At 62.8% G+C, this 20,497-nt stretch overlaps 2 protein-coding genes across 4 annotated transcripts; one reads left to right on the top strand and one right to left on the bottom strand.

The window, feature by feature from the left end:
• Nucleotides 1-306: 306 nt before the first annotated feature.
• Nucleotides 307-16,046, top strand: CPLX2 (complexin 2). 3 transcript variants are annotated; one of them, XM_048320072.1, is made up of 5 exons: nucleotides 307-442; nucleotides 4,983-5,077; nucleotides 13,678-13,785; nucleotides 14,267-14,442; nucleotides 14,614-16,046. In XM_048320072.1, exons 3-5 carry the CDS (start codon nucleotides 13,755-13,757, stop codon nucleotides 14,809-14,811), a joined length of 405 nt encoding a protein of 134 aa, XP_048176029.1. In that variant the 5' UTR covers nucleotides 307-442; nucleotides 4,983-5,077; nucleotides 13,678-13,754; the 3' UTR covers nucleotides 14,812-16,046. The 3 variants fall into 3 exon arrangements, with proteins under 3 accessions (XP_048176029.1, XP_048176031.1, XP_048176030.1); XM_048320074.1 differs by lacking the exon at nucleotides 4,983-5,077; XM_048320073.1 differs by lacking the exons at nucleotides 307-442; nucleotides 4,983-5,077 and adding an exon at nucleotides 11,584-11,624.
• Nucleotides 16,047-17,042: 996 nt separating this feature from the next.
• THOC3 (THO complex 3) lies at nucleotides 17,043-20,495 on the bottom strand. Its single transcript, XM_048319650.1, has 6 exons — nucleotides 20,262-20,495; nucleotides 19,725-19,881; nucleotides 18,775-18,979; nucleotides 18,292-18,453; nucleotides 18,104-18,204; nucleotides 17,043-17,773 (listed from the first exon to the last, which is right to left on the bottom strand). Exons 1-6 carry the CDS (start codon nucleotides 20,442-20,444, stop codon nucleotides 17,610-17,612), a joined length of 972 nt encoding a protein of 323 aa, XP_048175607.1. The 5' UTR covers nucleotides 20,445-20,495; the 3' UTR covers nucleotides 17,043-17,609.
• Between the last annotated feature and the right edge of the window lie 2 nt (nucleotides 20,496-20,497).

The following is a 20,497-nucleotide window of genomic DNA, read 5'->3' as shown; positions in this document are numbered from 1 at the left end:
AGAAATGGGGGTACCGGAAGACATGGCCACGCGCTGGGGGTGGCTGTTATGGCACTGCAGGGGCAGCTGTAGGCACAAGTAGTACTGGGAGGGATGCGACGTACTGGGGGTGATGCCGGGTGATGCGGGGCATAGCCGGGCTGCAGGGGGCGGATGGTTGAATAGCAGGGGGGCGTTTCGGTACCGGAGGAGCAATTACCGGGTACCGGAGGGGACCCGCCCTGTACCGGAGCGGAAGGCCGGGCCGGGGGCTGCCGCCCGGGGCGCGGGGCGGTCCGGGGGCGGGCACGGAGGCGGCCCCGCCCGGGAGGCCGTGCGGCGGAGGGGGAGCCAGCACCGGGCCCCCCCTGTACCGCTACGGCTCCCGCCTCCCTTCCGGCGGCGGCTCCTTCCCTGCGCCGGGGGCGGACGGGGCGCACCGGAGCCGCGCCGAGCCAGCCAGGTGGGTGCGGGACCGGGCCGGGCCGTGCCGGGCCCGCCGTGCCGCAGAGCCCGGGGGGGCCGGGCACGGGCGCGGGGATCGGCCCGCCGAGCCTCCCGGGGCCGCCGGCTTATATAACGGGGCGGCGGCCGCGGAGCGGCGGGATGCGGCATGCGGGGCGGGATGCGGGGAAGGATGCAGGTGATGCGCGATGCGGGGAAGGATGCAGGTGATGAGGGGTGCGGGTGCAAGATGCAGGGCTGAGCGGCGCGCCCCCGAACTGCCCACCGGCAGGTCTGGGGAGGGAGGACACGCCGATATGCAGGGGATGGCAGGAGAGCTGTCACCCCCGGACCGCGCTTTAGATCCCCTCTCCAGCCCCTCCGTGCCTGGCCATCCCCTGTGGGGGGCTCCGCAGAGCGGGGCTGTGGGCAGGGAGAGGATGTGACCTGATCCCGCCGTCACCCCCTGCCTGCAGCCGGGAGGCTCCGTGCACCTTTCTACTGTGGGGAGCTCCCGGTACCTGCCGGGCTCTTCCCATGCCTCCCCATCACTGGCTCCCTCCCCTACCCTGCTCTCCACGGCTAAGTCCAACCACTCGTGGAGCATTCCAGCTGCACCGTCTCCAGTACCCTGAGATTCAGCCCATCTCCCCTCTGCACTGTCCGTACAAGGAGCCTCCTAAGCCCCACACTCCAGCCCCTCTCCCCGCCATGCCCCCAACGCCACGGCTGCAGCACACGGGCGGGTGGCTGCCGTGATCCAGGCCTTGGCAGCACGCGGTGGCACTGCCACCCGCATGGCACGAGCGTGACCGGGCAGCCACTGCCCGAGGCTGGCAGTGCAGTGAGTCAGAGCAGCGAAGCAGGGCTGGCACCGTCGCTCAGAACAGGGCTCAGGGCTCAGGGCTTCTCCTTGCAACCAGCTGGGCTCCACCGTGGTGGCAGCTGCTGGCCAGGACTGGTGAAGGAACCAGAGTGATTCGAGTCAACCTGAGGTGCTGGGTTTGGAAAATAGAGGATGAGGAAGGATGGGCCGGGCTCAGGGTGCAGGGAAGTGTCCTCCCTGCCAAACCTGTCCTCGTGCCCTGAGGCTGCAGGACCCCAAGGGTTGTCAGGACAGGCACCAGCATGGAAACAAAGGAGCTCAGTCCCCATCCAGTAGCACTGCTCACAGTGTCTGACCCCCACCCTCCTGGGGAAACTGGAGACAGCTCAGCTGAGACAAACTGGCACAGAAAAATGTCTCAAAGTCTCGCTTGGCTGTGGGCCGAGTGTTTGTTTCTTCGATTGCCTTGCGTGATGACATTAGTATTGAAATGACCCCGAGCAGACAGAGCTCTGAACACCTCAAAGCACTGGAGGATGATTGTGGTTCACACCTTGGCTCTTTCCTGGGTTTCTGCAGAGGCTGCTGCCAGGCACAGCCCACCAGGCCCATATCAGGAGCCAAGGGCAGCTGCGTTGAGTTGCCCAGCCTGGTTTACGCTCTGGAGATGAGAAGTCCCAGCAGAGGTCCAGTCCTGTGGAAAAATCCTCTGGGGAAGGGGCAGTGATCACTGGCAGTGTGGCACATCTCCATTCCTACCACTGGGCACCGATGTGCCCCCGTGGCCTGGAGCTCGGGAGGTCTGGTATGGCAGGAGAGCGTGGTCACTGCAGCCCAGGCTGCTGCCTCTCCCACCGGCACCGAGTCCAAGCCCTTGGACACCACACACTGCCCCAACAGCCAGCGCTGGGCCCAGAGGACCTTCCCCATGGCCAGAGGATCTCCGCTCTCACCCGCAGCCTCTGTGTGTTCCTGGCCAGGCCTTCCCATTTGTTCTTATGCCAGCATCATCCTCGAGTTTAAATGATCCTTCTCCCTCCCCCGTGTTTATTCACCGGGTGTATTTATAGAGAGCAATCAGGCCTGCTCAGCCAGGGTAAACAAGCTGCGCTCCTCGGGCTGCTCTCGCATGAGCGTTCTCTGCTCTCTCGTCCCAGGAGCTTTCCCCTCCACCTCTCCTGGTCCCACGGAGCCTTCCTGGCTGCAGAGACCCCGACCATCTGCCTTGTCCTGCTCTGGGCTCTCCAGGCTGTGCCTCCAGGCTCACTAGGTCACCCAGTGCCTTGCCAGGAGCCACTGTCACCTTTGCCGTGTTGTTCTGCACCATGAGTTGTTCTGCTCCTCCTGCACACAGCCAGGCCAGCAGGTCCATCCCTCCCTAACTGGTGTCACCAGCCCCTGCTGTGACACTCACCAGAGGCTCAGAAACATTGATCATCTCTGTCAAATCGCAGAGCTCCCCAAAGGTGTGACCCACACCTGCCCCAGTCTGAGGCGAGAGGAATTGTGCAAGAGGCATTGAGATGTTTGAGGCTGAGGATCTGCTTTTTCAAGGCAAGGCAGGTCAGCTCAGGTACAGACCTCAACTGGGGAATGCCTCTGGGGGCTGCCTGGTGTGGTGTGGCTCCCTCAGCCCTTTGTATCCCTGCATGAGAGCCAGGACAGCGCACTGCCAGCACAGACTTTCCCCAAACATCTGAACCTTCCTTCTCACCTGCTGCCCAGACAGAAAACTGGTGCCAGACCCAAGGCAGGTCCCAGGAGCATCTGCCTTAGGCAGGGGAAGTGCTTTGAGATGTGCCCTGGGCTTCTCAGCCCATGCACCTCGCTGCTCACCATCCTCCTTCCCCAGCCCACCCTCCTCGCAGATATTTGGACAAGCTCAGCTATTCAAGCAGGGTGCTGAGAGCTGGAGTTGCCAAAACAGAAGAGCTGTGGACTCACTAATGTCTCATCTTGAGCCTGAAGTTTTCCCTGGATACTGTGTCTTGTGTCCAGACTGGATCAAAACATCCCTGCCAGCACCTGGGAGCACTGCTGTCTCTGGAGCTGGGGGAGTTCTGGCAGCATCACCCTGCTCTGCTGTTCCCTGTCCTCTGCTTTGGCTGTGGTTGGTGTCTGGCTGCCTGGACAGACAGACAGACAGAGCTAGTGCAGCTGTCCAGGTGAGATGCATCTTCATGGTACTGGCAGGTTCTGCCCATTGCAAAGGAGGTAAAAAAAACTCTTTGATCTGGCTGAAATAAAAAAAAACCTGCAGGAATTGGAGCAGCACCCCTCAGGACTCTTTACATCCTCTCAGGCACCAGGGCAGGGTGTTCCTGCTCTTCCCACCCTCTGGGATTCCAGCAAATAAATATCTGCCGATTTGCCCCCGGGGCCATGGCCAGCAGAGCCAAACTGATGCTGTCCCAGCCCAGCTGTCTCCTCGGCGCTGTCTGGAAACCAGACGCCCCCAGGCACACATCCCTGCAGCTCTCTGCAGCCTGTCTCACCCTGCTCCACAGCCTTCCCACATCCCAAAGGAGGCACTGGTTGTCCCCAGCAAAGGTCACCTTCACGCTGCTGCCGAGCCCTTTCCAGGCTGAGCTCTTAGCACTGCATTTCCCAGGACACCAGTCACCATTCTGGGGTCTCCTCGGAGGTCCCACTGGGGACCCTTTACCTCTTTCCACAGCCAGCCTCCCCAGACCCTCTTCCCAGGGGCTCTAAGTGTCTCCTGCTCCCGGGATTGGAATGAGGCATCCCTGCTCTGTAAAGCCTTTAAAAATGCAGGCTCCATCCATCCCAGCCCCTGCTCCTCCACAGCGTCGGTGTTTGCCTGTGTTTCCCCTGGCTCCCCTGGGTCATATATTTATTTCCAATTTGCCAAAGCCTCCCTCCTTCCCCAGGGTGGATGAAAAGCCTTTGCTTGAAGTCAGGATGAATTTGTAACTTCCCCAGGAACCCGCTCCTCGAGTTGTAGAGGAGAAATCACACTCGTGACACGAGCCACACCACAGGGACAGCCCACCCCAGAAACTGCCAGTGTGGCACCCAGCACCCTGGCACACAGGCCCCTGCACAGCCCCTGCCCAGGCCAGCATCCTCTGCATCTCCCCAAGCATCACAGGGGAATTTCAAGGACATTAAGGAAGGGATGAGATCCCCAGACAGAAGTTTCCTGAGGTCCAGCAGGAGGGGGGAGCCCAGAGCAGTGCCAGGCTTCCTCCAGTTGCTGAGTCTGAGCAAGGACTTTTGTTTGGTGGCTTGTTTTAGCTTGCCATTATGTTCTCCAAAGAAGAAATTCATCATATGCAAGCTAAGGCATATGCAAGGAAGGCAGAGTTAATGTGAAATTTTAAAACCCTTGAAGAGTTGAGAGCCCTCTAAATTTTTAATGAAGGCATCCGAACTGCCGGGTACCTGCAGAGATGGCCAGGAGTCCTCTGCCAGCAGCAGAGTGGGTGCCCCTGATCAAGGAGAGGACCAAAGACTCTGATGAGCCACCACCTCCTGCAGCCTGTCACCCTGGGCTCCCACCTGCAGGGAGATGGTGGCTCTTGGCAGCAGCTTGCTCCCATCTTTGGAGGTCGGGATGCGGGATGTACACAGACCCACCCAGGTGGAGGAGAGGGCAGCAAGCAGCGCCGTGCTCCGTCTGTCACCCACCAAGTGATTCCACTTTGTCGATGCCACCTGGTCCCGTGGCCCCTCCAAGGCACTCATCCTCTCGCTGTCGGTGTCTCTCCAGGCCCTGCTCTCCCTGCGATGCCCAGCCACCCCCGCGAGGTCCTTGTCCCCCTGCGTTAGGTGCTGAAGCAGACACCTGGTGCTGCATACACCAAGGTAGGCAGCGCTGTGACTCTCGGGGGGTTGGGGGGCCCTTTCACTCCCCATGCTATGGGGGGCACAGCACAGCCATGGGACGGATGGGGAGGCTCAGAGGTACCGCCTGGGGCTGCCTCAGTGGAGCCAGTCAGGTCACCCAAGATGGGGGGGAGGTCTCCTCTGGGTGACACTTTGATGCAGGGCAAGAGGCACCTGAAGCAGCTCAGGACCAGGCAGAGGCCACAGGAGTGAGGACCAACTCAGGCCCTCGGCAGATGCTGGGCACAGTCCCACCTGGAGACCATGGCAAGTGATGGTGACTGTGGAGGTGGCACAGGGCCAGGATTTCTTTTCTTTCTTCTTTTTTTTTTTTTTTGTCCTTTTGAAAGCCCCCAGATGGGAAAGGTATGAGCCAAACCCCACTGAAAGCAGCCAAGAATGAATTTTCTGGCCCGAGCCCCAGCAGCTCTTGGAGCAGCACCATGCCTGTCCGGCGTCACACCGTGGCAGAAACCCCGAGCACAGGCAGGCTGGGGGAAGTCTCAGCCGGGGTGGGCAGCAAGCCCCACACCCATCCCAGCTGCAGAGATCTCACCCCTCCCTGCCTCCCCAGCCAGGGCAGCTCAGGCTCATCCTGCTCCCAGCGAGCTGCAGCTTGGCTGGAGCCCAGGCACCCAGATGTCTCCCCCACGCTGCCATGAAGCCCCCCACCATGCAGCCATCTGCTGCCATCGAGGACAGGGTGTCTCTGGTGTTGCCCCCCTTATCCGGCTCTGCTGCCCAGGCCATGGGGCATCTGGGCTCCCAAACCCCCCCTCTCATGGGATACAATGAGCCTTTTCACCCACAGAAGGGAGATGCTCTCCCAAAGCCAGGCTGGGAGTTTGGGTCAAGCATTCCTGCTCCTCACTTCCTCCCACTTCCCAGCACTGGTGGTACAGAGAGGGGTTAAAGCACCCCAGTCTCTGTCCTCAACTCAGGTGCCCCAAAGAGCTTACAGGGTCTTTGTGAAACCAACAGCATGAGGCTGAACCCCAGGGGAGCAGTGCCCAGGGTGTTTTGGTTGGAGAGGGGACAGGCAGGGGCTGCTATTGCCCTGCCGTGACCTGGATGCCCAGCCGTGAGCCAATCACACCCTTGTCCTTCATGTCTTTTTTCTGTCAGTGAGATGAGGCTGGGTATAACCTCTCTGAGGCTTTCTGTGGGGAGTGGGTGCCCAAATCCCACCCTGACACGGAGCTAGGAGATGATCCTTGTGCATCCACTACCCACACAGTGCTGACCACCTCAGTCACTGGTGCCTGCACAGGCCCTGTCAGTGTGGGGAGGATGGAAAACAGTGTGTGCACAGGGTAGGGCGATGGGGTGGCAGCACAGGGGCTCGGGGGGCTTCTGTCTGCTTCCCAAGTAGTGTCTGGTGTGCTGTGCCCAGCTCGGCTCCGCACCGGCCCCTGCAGAGCTGCGCGGGTGTGCGTGCCTGCCATAAATATTGATGGGGTGGACTCGGCACAAGTGTGCCCTTGTCGAGGCGATTGGGATGTAAATGCTGTACCTGCTGTGTGGGCAGGGCAGCGCGGCAGAGGTGAGAGCACCGAGGCTGAACGCAGTGCCTGTTTCACAGGGAGGTGGGATCCATCCTATATGGGGGGGGAAGGGGGTTGGAAGCGTCCAGATCAGTAAGCCCAGGGGTCATAAACCTTTTGGGGAATTGGCCAGACCTGCAGCGAGCCTAAATCTTGTGGCTGAGTCTGCAGCAAGCCAGCGCAGCTCCCACAGCCTGTCCCTGCACAGCCACACGAGGACAAACAGCGAGGGGCTGCAGTGCCTCTGTTTAATAATGCATGGCACAGAGGTACCGGACACACGCTGCAAGTCGGGAGCTGCGGGGATGAGGAGTCACCACTGCAGCACTCGAGTGGCAGGGTCCATCCCGACGTCCCCCTGGCACTCACAGGTCCGTCCCTGCGTGCCCCAGCGCTCGTGGGATGTGGACTCCTTGGCATTCTGGGTGGCCCTGAGACTGGGACTGGGTGAGCAGAGCTCCACATCACAGGGCACAGAGCAGCGGTGGCAAAGCCAAGGCGCTCGGTCACACCACGGCTGACATCCCGGCCACTCTGGAGTCTTCTTAGCTGGAGCCTGGAGCTGAGTCCCCGTCCCCTTGGGCCGTCTTGATGGGAGATTCAGCCCCTGCATCACTCTGTGACACAGATGTAGGTGTAGATGGTCATTTTGGGGGGGCTGAGCATTTCTGGAGGGCTGAGCAGCACTGGGAGCACCCCCTCTCTCTGGTATCCTCCTGGGATGCTGCCATGCTGGGAACAGCTGGAAGCCGTGGGCTCAGGCTGCTCCTCACTCACCCCATCCCTCCGTCAGCCGCAGCCTCCCCGGCTCGCACGCTGCCGCCGTGCCTGGGACGAGCAGGTGCGTGACGGGGCCCCGCAGGCACCGGTTCACAGCCAGCTCCTGTGATGGCCCCCCCGGGGACCTCCCTCGTTGCGTGCAGTTCCGTGATCCGGCCCCACCGACCATCTGCTGTGGCAGCTCCCTGCCACCCACCCGCTCCCCAGCCCACGCTGCTCCCCGCGGCACGGAGCGGGGCAGGGATGAGCTGGGGGTGCCCAGTGCACCCCCTGCCCCACGAGGAGAGGGCACACAGGTCAGCCAGAGTGACAGTGACAGGGCTGTGGTAGCAATGCAGATGGGTGTAAATGCAGACCCGTGTAGTGATGCAGGAGAAGAGGAACAGCCACAGCGTCGGCCCAGAGCCCCTCTGGCTGCAGGGGTGCACAGGGTGGGCAGCAGGATTTCCCCCCCCCCCCCGCCCGCCCCAGCCAGCCAGCAAAGCTCAGAGCCAGGGAGATCCTCAGGGCTCAGGGCCAGCAGAAGTTACCCCATAAGGGTGGGTTTTGCCTGTTTGCTCTGTCCCTCTCTGGTGACCTCAGGGGGACCTGCCACGGTGCTTGCTCCCACAGCTGGGAGCATCATGGTGGAGCTGGGGTCAAGCTATGACATGAGCCCACCTCCTTCCCCACCAGCCCCAGGGCTCCTGGTGAGTGCTGGACAAGCAGTGAGACCACATTCACACCCCGTGTCTGACGTGGGTGTGATAACGGGTGAGTGGGTGCTGGGGTCTCCCTCATGTGTGCTGGGGGGTCTGTGACTTGCTGCAGGGGCAGAGTGGTGGCCATGGCATCCCCCGGGGCTGGACGTGGGTGGCTCTGAGCACCACAGACTTGCCTCACCCAGAGCACAGCATGAGGGAGTGACCCCGGGTCCCCCTTGTCCCTGAGCAGTCTGTGCTCAGCCATGAGCTGGAGGGTCTGTCTCCAGACTGATTCTGAAGCACGGCTGGTGCCTGTCCCTGTCCCTACCCCTGCCGGGTGCCAGCCCCAAGGGACCAGAGCTGCTCTTCAGGGGCTGCAGCTGCTGCATGTTTCGTGCTGCCTCTTCCTCTTCTCCCCGCTGCTGTTTTTGTTTTGTTTAAGAGGCTGGGTTACGAATTTTAAACAGGCTCCTGAAAAACCTAATTACCTCCAGAAGACAACCTGATAAAAGCTGCCTAAGTGGCACTGTGGAAATCGCCTTGTGCAGCAGCTGAGGGAAAACCAACATAACAAAGCCTTTGGAAATGGAGTTAACCACTTTTAATCCCTCGGTGCAATGAGAAGGACCAATAATTATTTTCTGCAAAGATGTTGGGGGGCGGATAAGTGAAATAACTGCCCTGTGCTAATGGGTGGCAGCAGGCTGGGCTGGCAGTGCTGCAGGGATGGGTGCAGGTATTCCCTCTGCCTGGGAGCTTTGCAAGGGCCCACAGAGGCTGTGACCTTGCAGGGTCCCCGTCTGGCTGTCGGGGGACAACGGGGATGATGCCAGCAGGCAGGTGCCACTCAGGCGTTGCTGACAGCAGATGCTGTGGCCAATGTGGTGGCACCAGCCAGCCCCATTCCCTTTCCCTGGGCACCAGCGTGGACTGGAGCACAGAGCTGCTGGGGCCCTGGCACCTGTGCTAACTCCACGGAGGCCACTTGCAGGGCTTGGTGGTGCTGAGAGCTTCCTCCTCCATTTGGCTACGGTGCTGCTACCCCAGTCCCTCACATCTCTCCCCATCCCTTCCCTTCCCTTCCCTTCCTGCCTCCCCCAGCAGCTCCAGGCAGCCACCCAGCAGGTGACACTGCCCAGGATGATGCCAAGGAACAGCCGGGCCTAAGGAGTGCCCGCACTGGGCACAAGCCCCAGGAGCATCCCCCAAACACCAGCCAGAGCTAGCTCAGTTCTGGGACTGCGGGGGTCCCCTGGATCCGTCCCTGTCCCAGGAGCAGGGGTGTCCGCAGGGGTGTGTACGGCAGGAGGCAATGTCCAGGGCTGGTGATGAGCCCTTGGCTGCTCTTCCCTTGGGAGCACGGCCAGCAGGGCAGGGTTGGGTGCCCGCCAGCCCGGCGGCTGCAGTTGTGCTGCTGGCACCGGCATCTGGAGTGCTGGGGTGGGCAGCCTCAGCTCACACGAGCCTCGTGCTTCCCGCAGCAGCAGGGATGGGGGCTGCTTCGCCCACCTCCCCCTGGCCACCCCGCACCCCACGTGGGAACAGTGCTTAGGGACAGTACTCCAGGCCACTGACTCCTAAGATAGGCAAGCCCGAGTTAATACTGGTCACTAGCACAAAGGGATGTCCCTGCCAGTTTGGCCTCAGCTCATACTGGGAGCAGTCCTCTGGCACACTGGGATCTACTGGAGGAGGATGTGCTTAATGAGCCGAGGCATCTCCAAAGATTGAAAGACTCAAGGACCCATCCCAGGAACAAAAGGAGGCGTTTGTCAGGCGCTGAGAGACGGGCTCGTTAATTCCTCCTGGCTGTCACACTTATCTGTAATGAATTTGTGCTCCGCTGTATTATTTTTAATACAATAGGAGCGGTGCCGCCCGCCCACCGCCCGGCTGCCGGGAGCGCTGACGTCAACGCCCGGAGCAGGGCTGCCGCAGGACGGACGGACGGACAGACGGACGGGCCAAGCACAGGCCTGTCTTGCCGCCCACATGCCCGTCCCACCAGCTGCCAGCAGGCACAGCGGGGCTGGGCACAAGGGCAGGAGGCTTTTTTACCTTGGAGGTGGAAAAAGGAGTTGTTGGCCAGTGCCAGGCTGAGGGCTTGGGGCTGGTGGAGATGGTTGCGCCGGGGGGTATTTTTGGGAGCAGTGAGAGCGGGTGAACAAGAGGGAGAAGTCTCTGATGTGCTGTCCCTGTGCTGAGAGTTGTCCGTGGCAGCGGCCGTGCGTTGAGGCAGGAGCTGGCAGCGGGTGAACACACATAGATCTGTCGGTGCGGCATCCCTGAGGAGGCGGCACTTGAGAGCCAGTTTTGGCCCCCCTGGCTGCGAGATGTCCCCCCACTCCTGCCCCGCATCCTGCATCGCCCCCAGGCTTCCCACAGGAGCCCCAGCAGCGCCCAGCAGCACCGGCAACATCTCTGCAGCCCACCCCAAGGGTTTGTGGGGGCAGCTGCAGCCCGTCCCAGCTCCCTGCAGCCTCCCACGTTTTGGGGGGGATATCCCTGAAAGGACCCCGCGCCCAGACCCTCTCCAGCACCCTTCTGGGCCTCCGCAGGCTGCTACTCCAGAGCCTCACTATTAAACACCAGCTATCCCAAAGCCCGGCTCCAAGCACCGCTAATGTGATTTGCACAGGGCTCATCTTGTCTCTAAGAACCCAGGGCTGGATTAATTAGGAGGCACGGGCTGCCGCTCTGAGGGGCACACAGAGTCGCTATGCATCGGGACAAGGGTGGGAGACCCGGGAGTCCTGTCTCGCACTGCAGGGGAGGAACACAGGAGGGGCTGCAGGAGCCCGTCTCCCTTTGGGAAGGTGCAGGGAGCCCAGGCAGGGTGGTGCGTCCCGTTTCCCGCGCGGGAACCCTTCGCTGAAGGCGGTCCTGAGCTCCGTGGGCATCCTAACCTCGGTGCCACCGCAAACCCCCTCTGGCATCCCCTCCTTGAGCACCCCACACCCCTCCTGGGAGCCACGCTGGGGGAACAGCACCAAAAATCCAAAGCTGGGGCCCCCGAGCGGCAGCTGTTGGCGGAGGGGGGAGGGAGGGTGAGATGATTTACCAGGGACTTTAATTAAAGTCCCGCAGCCGCCCCGCGCCGCTGCAGAGAGGCCGGGGTGCTGCGGGTCGGGGGGCCGGCTGAGGGAGCCGGGGGATGCGGGACTGGGGGCACCTCTGGTTGATTAATGCCTCGTTTCGCCCGTTAATTGCCGCGGCGGTGAATCATTAACCCCGCGCAGGAGGCGCTCGCCCCGTCCCTCCGCTGCGGGAGCGAGGGGTGGTGTCCGGGGGGGCACCTGGTGAGCGGTGCGGGGCTCTCCGGGACGTTTCCCGGGGGGTCGTGCGGCGTTTCCCGGGAGGGGTCCCGCATCCCGCCGCCCCCGCGGGGGCCGGTCCGCGCGGTGGCGGGGGGTGTTGCTCCGGGCGGGCCCACGCGTGCCGCCGGGGGCGGGAGAGGGCCGGGCCGCGGCGGGGCGGGGCGGGGCGGAGCGGCGGCAGCGGCGAGCGGCGGCGGAGCCGGTGAGTGCCGGTGCTGAAGGGACAGCGCCGCCGCTGCGGCACCGGGCGGCCCCGGGCGGCGGGCGGGGCCCCGCGCCGCAGACACCGGGATGGGGTGGGGGGTGGGGGGTCCCCGCGGCACCGCGTCCCTTGCGCGACCCTCGCCCCCCGCGCGGTTCCCGCCCTCCCCGTGTCCCCGCGTTCCCCCTCGTCCCCGGTGTCCCCTGCACCTCCGGTGCGTGTCCCCCGTCCCGGGTTCCCTCCTCCTTGTGCCTGCGCCCTCCCCACCCCCCCCAACGGCGGCGCTTCCCCCGGGTCCCGCACCCCGCCGCGGTCCCGGTGTCCCCCGCATGCCGGGTGTCCGCTACGTCCCGTGTCCCCGCTGTCCCCCGCCTTCCCGGCGCCCCCCCGTGTCTCCTGCGTCTCTGCAGCCCCTGTGGCCCCGGTACCGGTATCCCGGTACCTGCCGGTGTTTCCCCCGTTTGCCGTGTTCCCCCCGCGTCGCCCGTGCACCTCCCGATGTCCCCTACGTACCTCGCTATCGCTACGAGCCCCCCCGCCACGCGTCCCCAGTGTTCCAGTGCCCCCCGTGTTCCTTGCACCTTGCCTGCGGCCCTGGTGTCCCGGTGCTCCCCGGTGCTCGCCATCCCCGGTACCCCCCGAGCCCCCACTGCAGTCCCAGGGCTCAGCACTGTACTGCCCGGAGGAGCCCCCCCACGCTGTCGCGGGGTGCCCCGGGGCTGGCAGTAACAAACTTCCCGGGGTCACAGCTCGTACAGTCCCCCCAGCCCCCGTGGGGTCCCGGGGAGCCGGGTTGGGGGTGCCCGCGGGGCTGCGGCACCCACCGGGCACGTACATACACACACACACGCTGCAAGCTGCACCCCCAGGCTCCGAGCACAGCCTGCAGCACCCCACTCACACGGGGCACGGGGGGGGGCACGGGCACCCCCACGGGCACCCCCCACTCTCACCCTCCGCCTGTAATCCCCCGCACACACACAGAGCGCACAAGCAGCCTGCAACACCCCCACACGTACACACGCGCGACACAGTCTGCAAATTTGTGCGCACAGCCCCCCGTGCAGCCTGCAAACCCACGGACCTGCACACACAACCCCCCCACACGCACACTAACACAGCCTGCAGCACCCCCCCAGTGTGCAAACACACGCACACCAGCAGCACAAACACCCAGCACACAGACACACAGCCCGCGAACCTGCGTGCACACACATCTGCAGAGCCCGCGCACCCCAAAACTCGCACACGCTCGAAGCTTGCAAACAGGCTGCAAACCCGCACATCGCGGGGGCACACGCCGTCTGCAGCCCCACAAACTTATCCACGCGCGTGTGCACACACCCCCCATGCAAACACAGCCTGCAGCCACCCGCAAACACACCTCTTGAGCAAACACAGCCTGCACGCAGAGCTCACACACACAGCACGCGCAGGCACGGCGCGCACCCGCTCCATCCTGCGCAGTCAGTGCCCCTGCACGGTGTCACCCACCCGCAGCACCCGCATGGATCACACACACAGTCACAGGCTGCTGCCTGCAACCCCTGCAGCCCCCAAGCACCGCCGCAACCTGCCAACAGCCTCTTCCCCATCCCTCTGCAGAGCACTCGCGCTGCCGTAGACACGCGTGCACACGGGTCCGGCTGCGCCACGCTGGCACCCCCAGACAAGGTCTGTCACCCCCTCCCACAAAGCAGGGGCACACCGTGGTGGTGGGTCCTCATCCCACCAGCCCCCCAGGCAGCACACCAGGGCTCCTGGTGCCACACCAGGGGCAGTGCTGAGGTGGAACATCCTTCTGGAGTCCCTGTCTTAGTGCCTCCACAGGTCCTCAAGGCCAGAAGGGATGTAGGGAGGGGGCTGAGGGGAGCAGGCACAGTCACCCTCTGCCTGCAGACCCCAGAAGCTCCCTCTGCCTGTCCTGGAAGGCATTTGGGCTGAGGATGCAAAGGGTGCAAAGTGCAGCCCCAGAGATCATTCCATCCCTCAGCCTGAGCAGTAGGGAATCTTGGCATGGTATCCCCAGCCCTGTCCTTCTCTGCCCGCATAGGTGGCCCAGGTCAGCAAGCCCGGACAGCGGTGGATGAGTGCTGGGCACTGGCCTAGCCACAGGCACACACCGGCACCATGGACTTCGTCATGAAGCAAGCGCTGGGCGGTGAGTGGGAGCTGCTCCCTCCTCAGGGTCCCGCCTCCGGGAGCAGTGCTGGCCCAGCACCCCAGGAGTGCAGTGGGAGGGACACGGCAAGGGGACAGAGTCACGCAGAGAGCCACCGGCAGTGGGGAGCTGCTGCTGGAGCCCTCCAGGGTTCCAGCGCTGTCAGTGGCTGGCTGGGGAATCCTGGCTCTTCTGCCACTAAGTGGGATTCCCCAGCGGGTCCCCTGGGTGCTGAAGAAGGAGCTGTTGGCATCTCCCCCAGTTGACGCTGAACTAGGGCAGAACAGCCAGCCTGTGGCACTCCCCATCCCCAGGGCCTCCCAAGCCCGTCTGCAGCCCGCTTCGGCACGGGTGGCCCTGGGGATGTCCCAGGTCCTCCTTGCCGGGGGGCTTCTTGCCCTCCCTGCTGCTGCACGGGCTTTGGCAGCAGCACCAGGCTGCAGCACCCTTGGGGACCAACCAAGGGTCTTGTTATGCGCAGGGGCCACCAAGGACATGGGGAAGATGCTGGGGGGCGAGGAGGAGAAGGACCCTGATGCGCAGAAGAAAGAGGAGGAGAGGCAGGAGGCCCTGCGCCAGCAGGAGGAGGAGCGGAAAGCCAAGCACGCCCGCATGGAAGCGGAGCGAGAGAAAGTCCGGCAGCAGATCCGTGACAAGGTGGGCACACACCTCCCCTGTGCCCGCCCCTGCCCGAGGCAGCCGGGGTGGGGCTGGGACAGGGAGCCGGCATGGCCGGGAGGAGGGCGGCCCAAGGCGGTGGCGATGGGCACGGGGCACAGCGCAGGCAGTGCCCACTGCCTGCCCTGCTGAGGGCCTGTGTCCTCTCAGTACGGGCTGAAGAAGAAGGAGGAGAAGGAAGCAGAGGAGAAAGCTGCTCTGGAGCAGCCGTGTGAGGGCAGCCTGACGCGCCCCAAGAAGGCGATCCCGGCAGGCTGTGGGGACGAGGAAGAGGAGGAAGAGGAGAGCATCCTGGACACCGTCCTCAAGTACCTGCCCGGCCCACTGCAGGATATGTTCAAGAAGTAACAGCACCGTCAACCCTGCCATAGGGTGCTGGGGCACGGGCGCCCTCTCCCCTACAACTCCTCCATCAGTTCCCTTGGCCCTGGAGAGGGGGTACCCACACCCCCTCCCATCCCCTCCTGCCCTGTCCCCCAACCAGACCAAAAGCCCGCCCCGTCCCGTCCAGGCAGGGCCCCCCCACCACGCCAAAGGGGAGCAGCCCTGGCCGGACAGGGCGAACCGGGACCAAATGCACTGATGTAACCTCGCAGCAGGCTAGGGGCACCCAGGCCCTACCGGCCCCCCCGGGGTGGCTCCTCGTGGCCCCTGCCCTGCCCCCTTCTGTTCTCCCAGGGGACCCCAGTAGGCCTCTGCTCGCCTGCCCTCGTCCCCAACACTGCCATCCCCCTGCCCCGTCCCGCCCTGGGCCAAGCCCAAAGCACAAAGCCAGGCGCCCTGCCCGCAGCTCCCCCATCCCCGGTCGTCGGGCACGGGGGTCCCCCGGGGCTGCCCGGTGTGCCCCTGCATCGGGGGGTTGGAGGGGACCCCCCCTCCCCGCATCTCTGGCCCCATAGTTAAAGCCATATCAGTTAGACTGCAATACTTCAGCACCGGGAGGAGCGGGCGCCGCGCTCCGCCAACCGTGTACAAAGGCACGCGCGGGGCAGGGGCCCCCCTGCCTCGTCCCCCCGTCCCCGCCGCTCGCTCGTCTGTGTCTTGGCCCCGCTGGCCCCCGTTCTCGCATTAGTGTCTCTGTGCCAGGGTGCGCCCCGTCGCTCCATGCGTCCTCGTGTCCGCTGCTCAGACTCCCACCCCCGAGTCCCCACTGTCCCCGGGGGCTACCCGCGGTGCCCCTCGCCGCGCTGCCGGGACCCCCACTCTGCCTCCTGCAATAAAGCCAGCGCAGAGCTGAGGGCTGCCGGGCCAGTCCCGGGCTGGGAGTACCCGGCTGCCCCCACCTGATGCTGGACACATGGGTCCCCGGGCCTGGGAAGGGATCCCTGGGCAAGTGCCCCGGGATGTCCCAGGAGCCGCTGCTTGCACCCCAACGGGGGGAGGCAGGGGCACACCCTCATCCCGGCCCGTCGCTTGCCGCACCGTGCTCCCCCCTCCCTGTGCTTCCTCAGCCACGGCCTCCAGCCGCTCACCAGGGCCCTCCCACGAGGTGGCGGGCAGCTCGGGGCCCCACAGACATGCTGTGACCATCCTGCTCGAACTAGTCTTTGACAAACTAATAAAATAAAGGGATTTGTACATTGCTCCAGCCTCTTCTCATCCGTTGCTTTCCTGGGCCCCCGTGTCCGCTCCCTCACGCTGCCAACCTCAGGGCTGAAATCTGGCAGCTCATCACACATGGGCTGGCCCCCAGCCAGGTCTATACAGGTGCACAAAGCAGCCACATGTGGCTCCCAGAGTCCTGCTCATTCCTGCTGCCTTCCCACTCCACAGGCGTCTGTCCTCTCTGGCATTGGGGACAAGACAAAAAGGATGTCCCACAGACATGGCATGAGGGTTTCTGCCCCTTCCCCTTCACTCTGGGACTTCCCTCACTGAATGACTGGGGATATCCAGGGGTCCAAGGGCTGTTTCTGATGGGTCACAGCCTTCTAGCCCTCCAAGAGAGGGGCATGAGGCTGTGGGCATGGGGCACCTCATGCCTCCGCAGCAAGGCAGAGGCCCTAGCAGCGCCCAGGCTTGGCACAGCCCTGGAGGCTTCAGCCTGGTGCCAGCCTCAGCTCCGACTGATGTGCCATCATTTACCAGCAAAGAGCTCAGCTGTTACCCAGGCGGCATCAGCGGAGCAGTCACCCAGAAAAGCTTCTGTCAGAAGGAAATATGAGGGTAGGAAACGGCGGAGATCTCGCAGGCATGGTCTCCATCGCAGGCAGGCTGTGCCCTGTGACCCAGCACGATGGTGCAGGTGGGGAGAAATCCCTGCAGCCCTCCCTGGGCAGTGGGGACAGGGCAGGGGAAGGGCTCTGCCCGGAGCCGGTGGCCGTGGCAGGGAACCAGCAGTGTCCTCCATGTCCCCGTCTGAGCGGTGTCCCCGCTGCCACCTGTCCCCACCGTGGGGACGCAGCGCCCCCTGCTGTGGTGACAGCGCAGGACAGGGGACACGGAGAGCGGGGACAGGCACGGGGACAAGGGGGACAACTCTGGACAGACCCCTCTGCCAGGGCCTTGCCATGGCCAGGGGAAGGGAGAGCAGCTCAGCACCCCCCTTCTCCCGCTTCAAATAGCCACAGACACCTTCGTTAAGGAAGATGATTTATCAAAATTAGAAAAAGACACCACAAATATTAGAAAAAAAAGCCCCAGCTGGGGAAACATCTACCAGTACACATCCCCCCACCCTGCCCTCATTGCCCCAGCACAGGGAAGGGACATAGGATGTCTGGGAGGGGGAGAGGCAGGCTGTGCTCCCAGAGCTGCCCTTGCCACCAGGCTTTTGGGGACAAGGGGACAGTCACGTAGCTCATCACTGCTGGGGAGCCTGGTCAGAGCAGAGCATCTCCCATGGGAGGCTCCTCAGCAGCCACCTTCAGTGACTGATTTTCTTTGGCCACTTGCCTTTGGAAAAAGGCCCCCACGCCCCAGAGAGGAGGCAGCAGAGGGGAGCCCTGCCAGCATCCCCCCATTCTCCCCAGCACACAGCTGCCTGTTTACAAAAGCTCCCAAGAGCAGGACACACTGAGCTAGCCTGAGGTCACAGCCCTGCCAGGTTGGCAAGGAGAGGAGCCAGCTCCTTGCCCCACCAACGCCATCTAAGCTCCCACCCCCGAGAGCAGGCAGGTGTTGCCTCCCCGGGTGCAGCAGCTTCATCAGGAGTCGTTGGGGAGCCCAAAGAGCTTGACAGTGCCAGCCTCCCTGCTGCTGTCGTATTTGCCATCTTTGTCATCACAGGCAAAGGCCAGCAGCGGCCTCTTCGGGTGCCAGGCCACTGTGAAGGTGGGGGACTCGCACTGCACCTCCCAGAGCTTCTCTCCTGCATGGAAAAGGAGCTATGTCAGCCTGGAGAGCCACCAGCCCCCTCTGCTGCTCAGCTCCCCAGAGCCAAGCACCTGCTGCTTCTGCCAGCGCAGGACAGAGGCAGCACGAACGCTGCTCCGGCGCCTTTTAGTCACCCAGTGACAAGGTACAGACATGACAGGCGTGTCTACCACAGACTGCCGAGGCAGAGGCTCCCCCTCATGGCATTCTGCTCTGCACAGCAAAGCTCTTCTTTAGCAGATGGATTCTCCCTGTGTCCTCCCAGCTCCACCAGCACTTTTCCATCCAATTTCCTCCTTGGTGCGCCCCAAAATAAAACCATTACCTGTCTCCACCTCGGCAATGTCAATGAAGTGATCTTCTGATGCTGAGGCCAGCATCTTCCCATCATGGCTAAAGCTCAGTGTCCGCACAGGCCAGTCAAGCCTGCAGCAAATGAGGGGAGCAGACAGTGAGGCACTGCCACCACAGTCCCCGGAGAGGGGGGAAAAGCTTTGGGACAGCTCTACCTACCTGGAGAAGCATCTCACACACACCAGCTCATCCACATCCCAGAGGCTGACCAACGCATCAGCACTGCCTGTGGCAAAATATTTTCCCATGGGATCAAACTTGATGCAGATGCAGTTGGAAGGATGTGCATTGATGGACTGGATGGGTTTCAGCTCTGGGTAGCTGTGAAGGGAGAGGGCAGGGAGCAGTGAGAGAAGCACAGGGAGTGCCTAGAGCAGGGCAGGCATGAGGCACACCAGGACTGGAAGCAAACCCAGTCGAGGCAGGAGACACTGAGTGTCCAGTGAATGAGGCAAAGCATCAGGGGCCGTCTCAGGGAGCTGAGCCCAGCCCAGAACTGTGGCAACCTCAGCTCCAGGCAAGCTCATTCCTACCAGAGGGCAGGGGATTGCTGGGATGTGGGATTCAAGTTTCCCAAAAGTAACAAAGGTACTTGCAAATAACTGCAGCCAGCCCAGCCACCCAGCAGCCACGGGCACCTGCCTGAGGATGTTGATGCAGCCGTTCCCATTGGTGAGGAAGAACATGTTGTTATCGTTGTTCCAGGAGATCTCGTTCACTTCAAACTTAAACTGTTCCTCAGCTTTGGAGCGATGTGTCTTGGCATCAATGAAGGTGACCACGTCATCCTTGTTCCCCACGGCGATGGTCTGTCCATCGGGGCTCCAGCAGATGTTGATGTTCTCACCTGAAGGGACAGAAACACAGCAGGTCCCACTTCCACTCCCAACCATTCCCAAATGGGAAAGAATGCCAGTTCTTCAGTCTAACACACAAACCAGTAGCTATCCAGCAAAATCAAACTTATGAGAAGTATCGCTCGAAAACAATAAGCCACATCCCATGTGAGCCAAGATGGGACCACAGCAATCACCACACAAGGTCAAGCCAAAGGTCCTCTGAATCTAGTGATCTCTAAGATCCAGAAAAAGCAGAAGCCAACAATAAATACCTTCGAATGAAGGTAAGAACAAGGCAGGTTGCTGTTATGCCATCTTACAATGCCATTGCCAGCCCCAACAACTCAAAACTGGACATTTCCAAGAGCAGAGATGGTATCTGGGCAAAGCATCACATGAATTCAAATAACTGTTTTTTTGAATCCACACAAACCTTTCTTTCCACCATGGCTCTCTGTAAACATGCTTTTCCCCAGTCTCCAGCCTCACAACCCACTGACTCCAGAGACAAGTACACAGGATATTTTAAGAGCCAGCACCATATTTCACTAGTTCCTCCAGTCCTGACCCCACAGTAAATCGACCCTTATGTGATGAGCATAACACAAAGATAAAGCAGTCAGCAAAGATGTCCCAAACAGAAATAAACCACAGGAAGGGTCCAAAGCTCTGAGCCACTGCAGATGGGTCCCACACAGCTGAGGTCTAGCTGGGACCCACCTCGCAAGATCCCCTGGGAAGGCAGGGACTCACCTTTGGTGTTAACAGTGGCGATGCACTTGGTGGTGCGGACGTCCCAGATGCGGATGGTTTTGTCCCCTGACGCTGTGACGAAGAGGTCAGGGTTGCTGGGGTGCCAGCAGAGCTGATCCACGCTGTCCCCGTGACCCCGGTAGTTGTTCTCCTTCACCTGGAGGGAGAGGGCAGACAACGTGAGGATATGCCTAGCCCTGCTCCCACTCCTGCCCCACGTCCCAGCACGCTGCATCCACGCTGGGATAAATCAGGAGCCGCGCCCGGGGCCCCACCGTCACCCCAGCCACGCTCCCGCCCACGGCCGGCCACGATAGAGAATCCCCGCCGCGTTCCGCGCCAGGCACCAGCTCCATTCCCGGCTCCCAGACCCGGCCTGCACCGTCCTTGGCGATGCTCCCGTTCCGGCGCACACCGAGTACCCACCCCCAGGCCCGGCACCGACCACCGGGACACGCTCCCGGTTTCGGACACCTGCCCAAGCACCCCGGTACCGATCCGCACCACCGCCGCCCGCCCGATGCCGGGGGATCTCACCAGCCGGTCCTTCTCGAGCAGGAAGACGCTGGCGGTCTTGTCGAAGGAGCCGGAGGCGAGGCGGCGGCCGCAGCAGCTCCAGGCTACCGAGTGCACCTTGGCACCGTGCGCCGGGAACTCGCGGCTCCGCGTGTTGGCGCGGAACAGCTCCTGCATGGCCTGCACGTAGGGCGACAGCGCCATGGCGGGGCCGCCGCCGCCGGCACCGCGACCCCCGCGCGCGCCCCGCCCCGGCC

This window comes from Corvus hawaiiensis, chromosome 15 (genome assembly GCF_020740725.1).
Source record: "Corvus hawaiiensis isolate bCorHaw1 chromosome 15, bCorHaw1.pri.cur, whole genome shotgun sequence".
Classification (NCBI taxonomy): domain Eukaryota; kingdom Metazoa; phylum Chordata; class Aves; order Passeriformes; family Corvidae; genus Corvus; species Corvus hawaiiensis.
Note: the sequence above shows the minus strand (reverse complement) of the source record. Positions and strands in the feature narration are given on the sequence as shown.

Excerpts from the sequence above, each read along its gene's own strand:
- THOC3 (XM_048319650.1), bottom strand. The coding sequence starts at position 20,444 with ATGGCGCTGTCGCCCTACGTGCAGGCCATGCAGGAGCTGTTCCGCGCC. Across the intron at positions 18,980-19,724 it reads CGCCACTGTTAACACCAAAG|GTGAGAACATCAACATCTGC; the intron begins GTGAGTCCCTGC and ends CTGTCCCTTCAG. Across the intron at positions 18,454-18,774 it reads GGCTGCATCAACATCCTCAG|CTACCCAGAGCTGAAACCCA; the intron begins GCAGGTGCCCGT and ends CTCCCTTCACAG.
- CPLX2 (XM_048320074.1), top strand. The coding sequence starts at position 13,755 with ATGGACTTCGTCATGAAGCAAGCGCTGGGCG. Across the intron at positions 13,786-14,266 it reads CATGAAGCAAGCGCTGGGCG|GGGCCACCAAGGACATGGGG; the intron begins GTGAGTGGGAGC and ends TGTTATGCGCAG. Across the intron at positions 14,443-14,613 it reads GGCAGCAGATCCGTGACAAG|TACGGGCTGAAGAAGAAGGA; the intron begins GTGGGCACACAC and ends GTGTCCTCTCAG.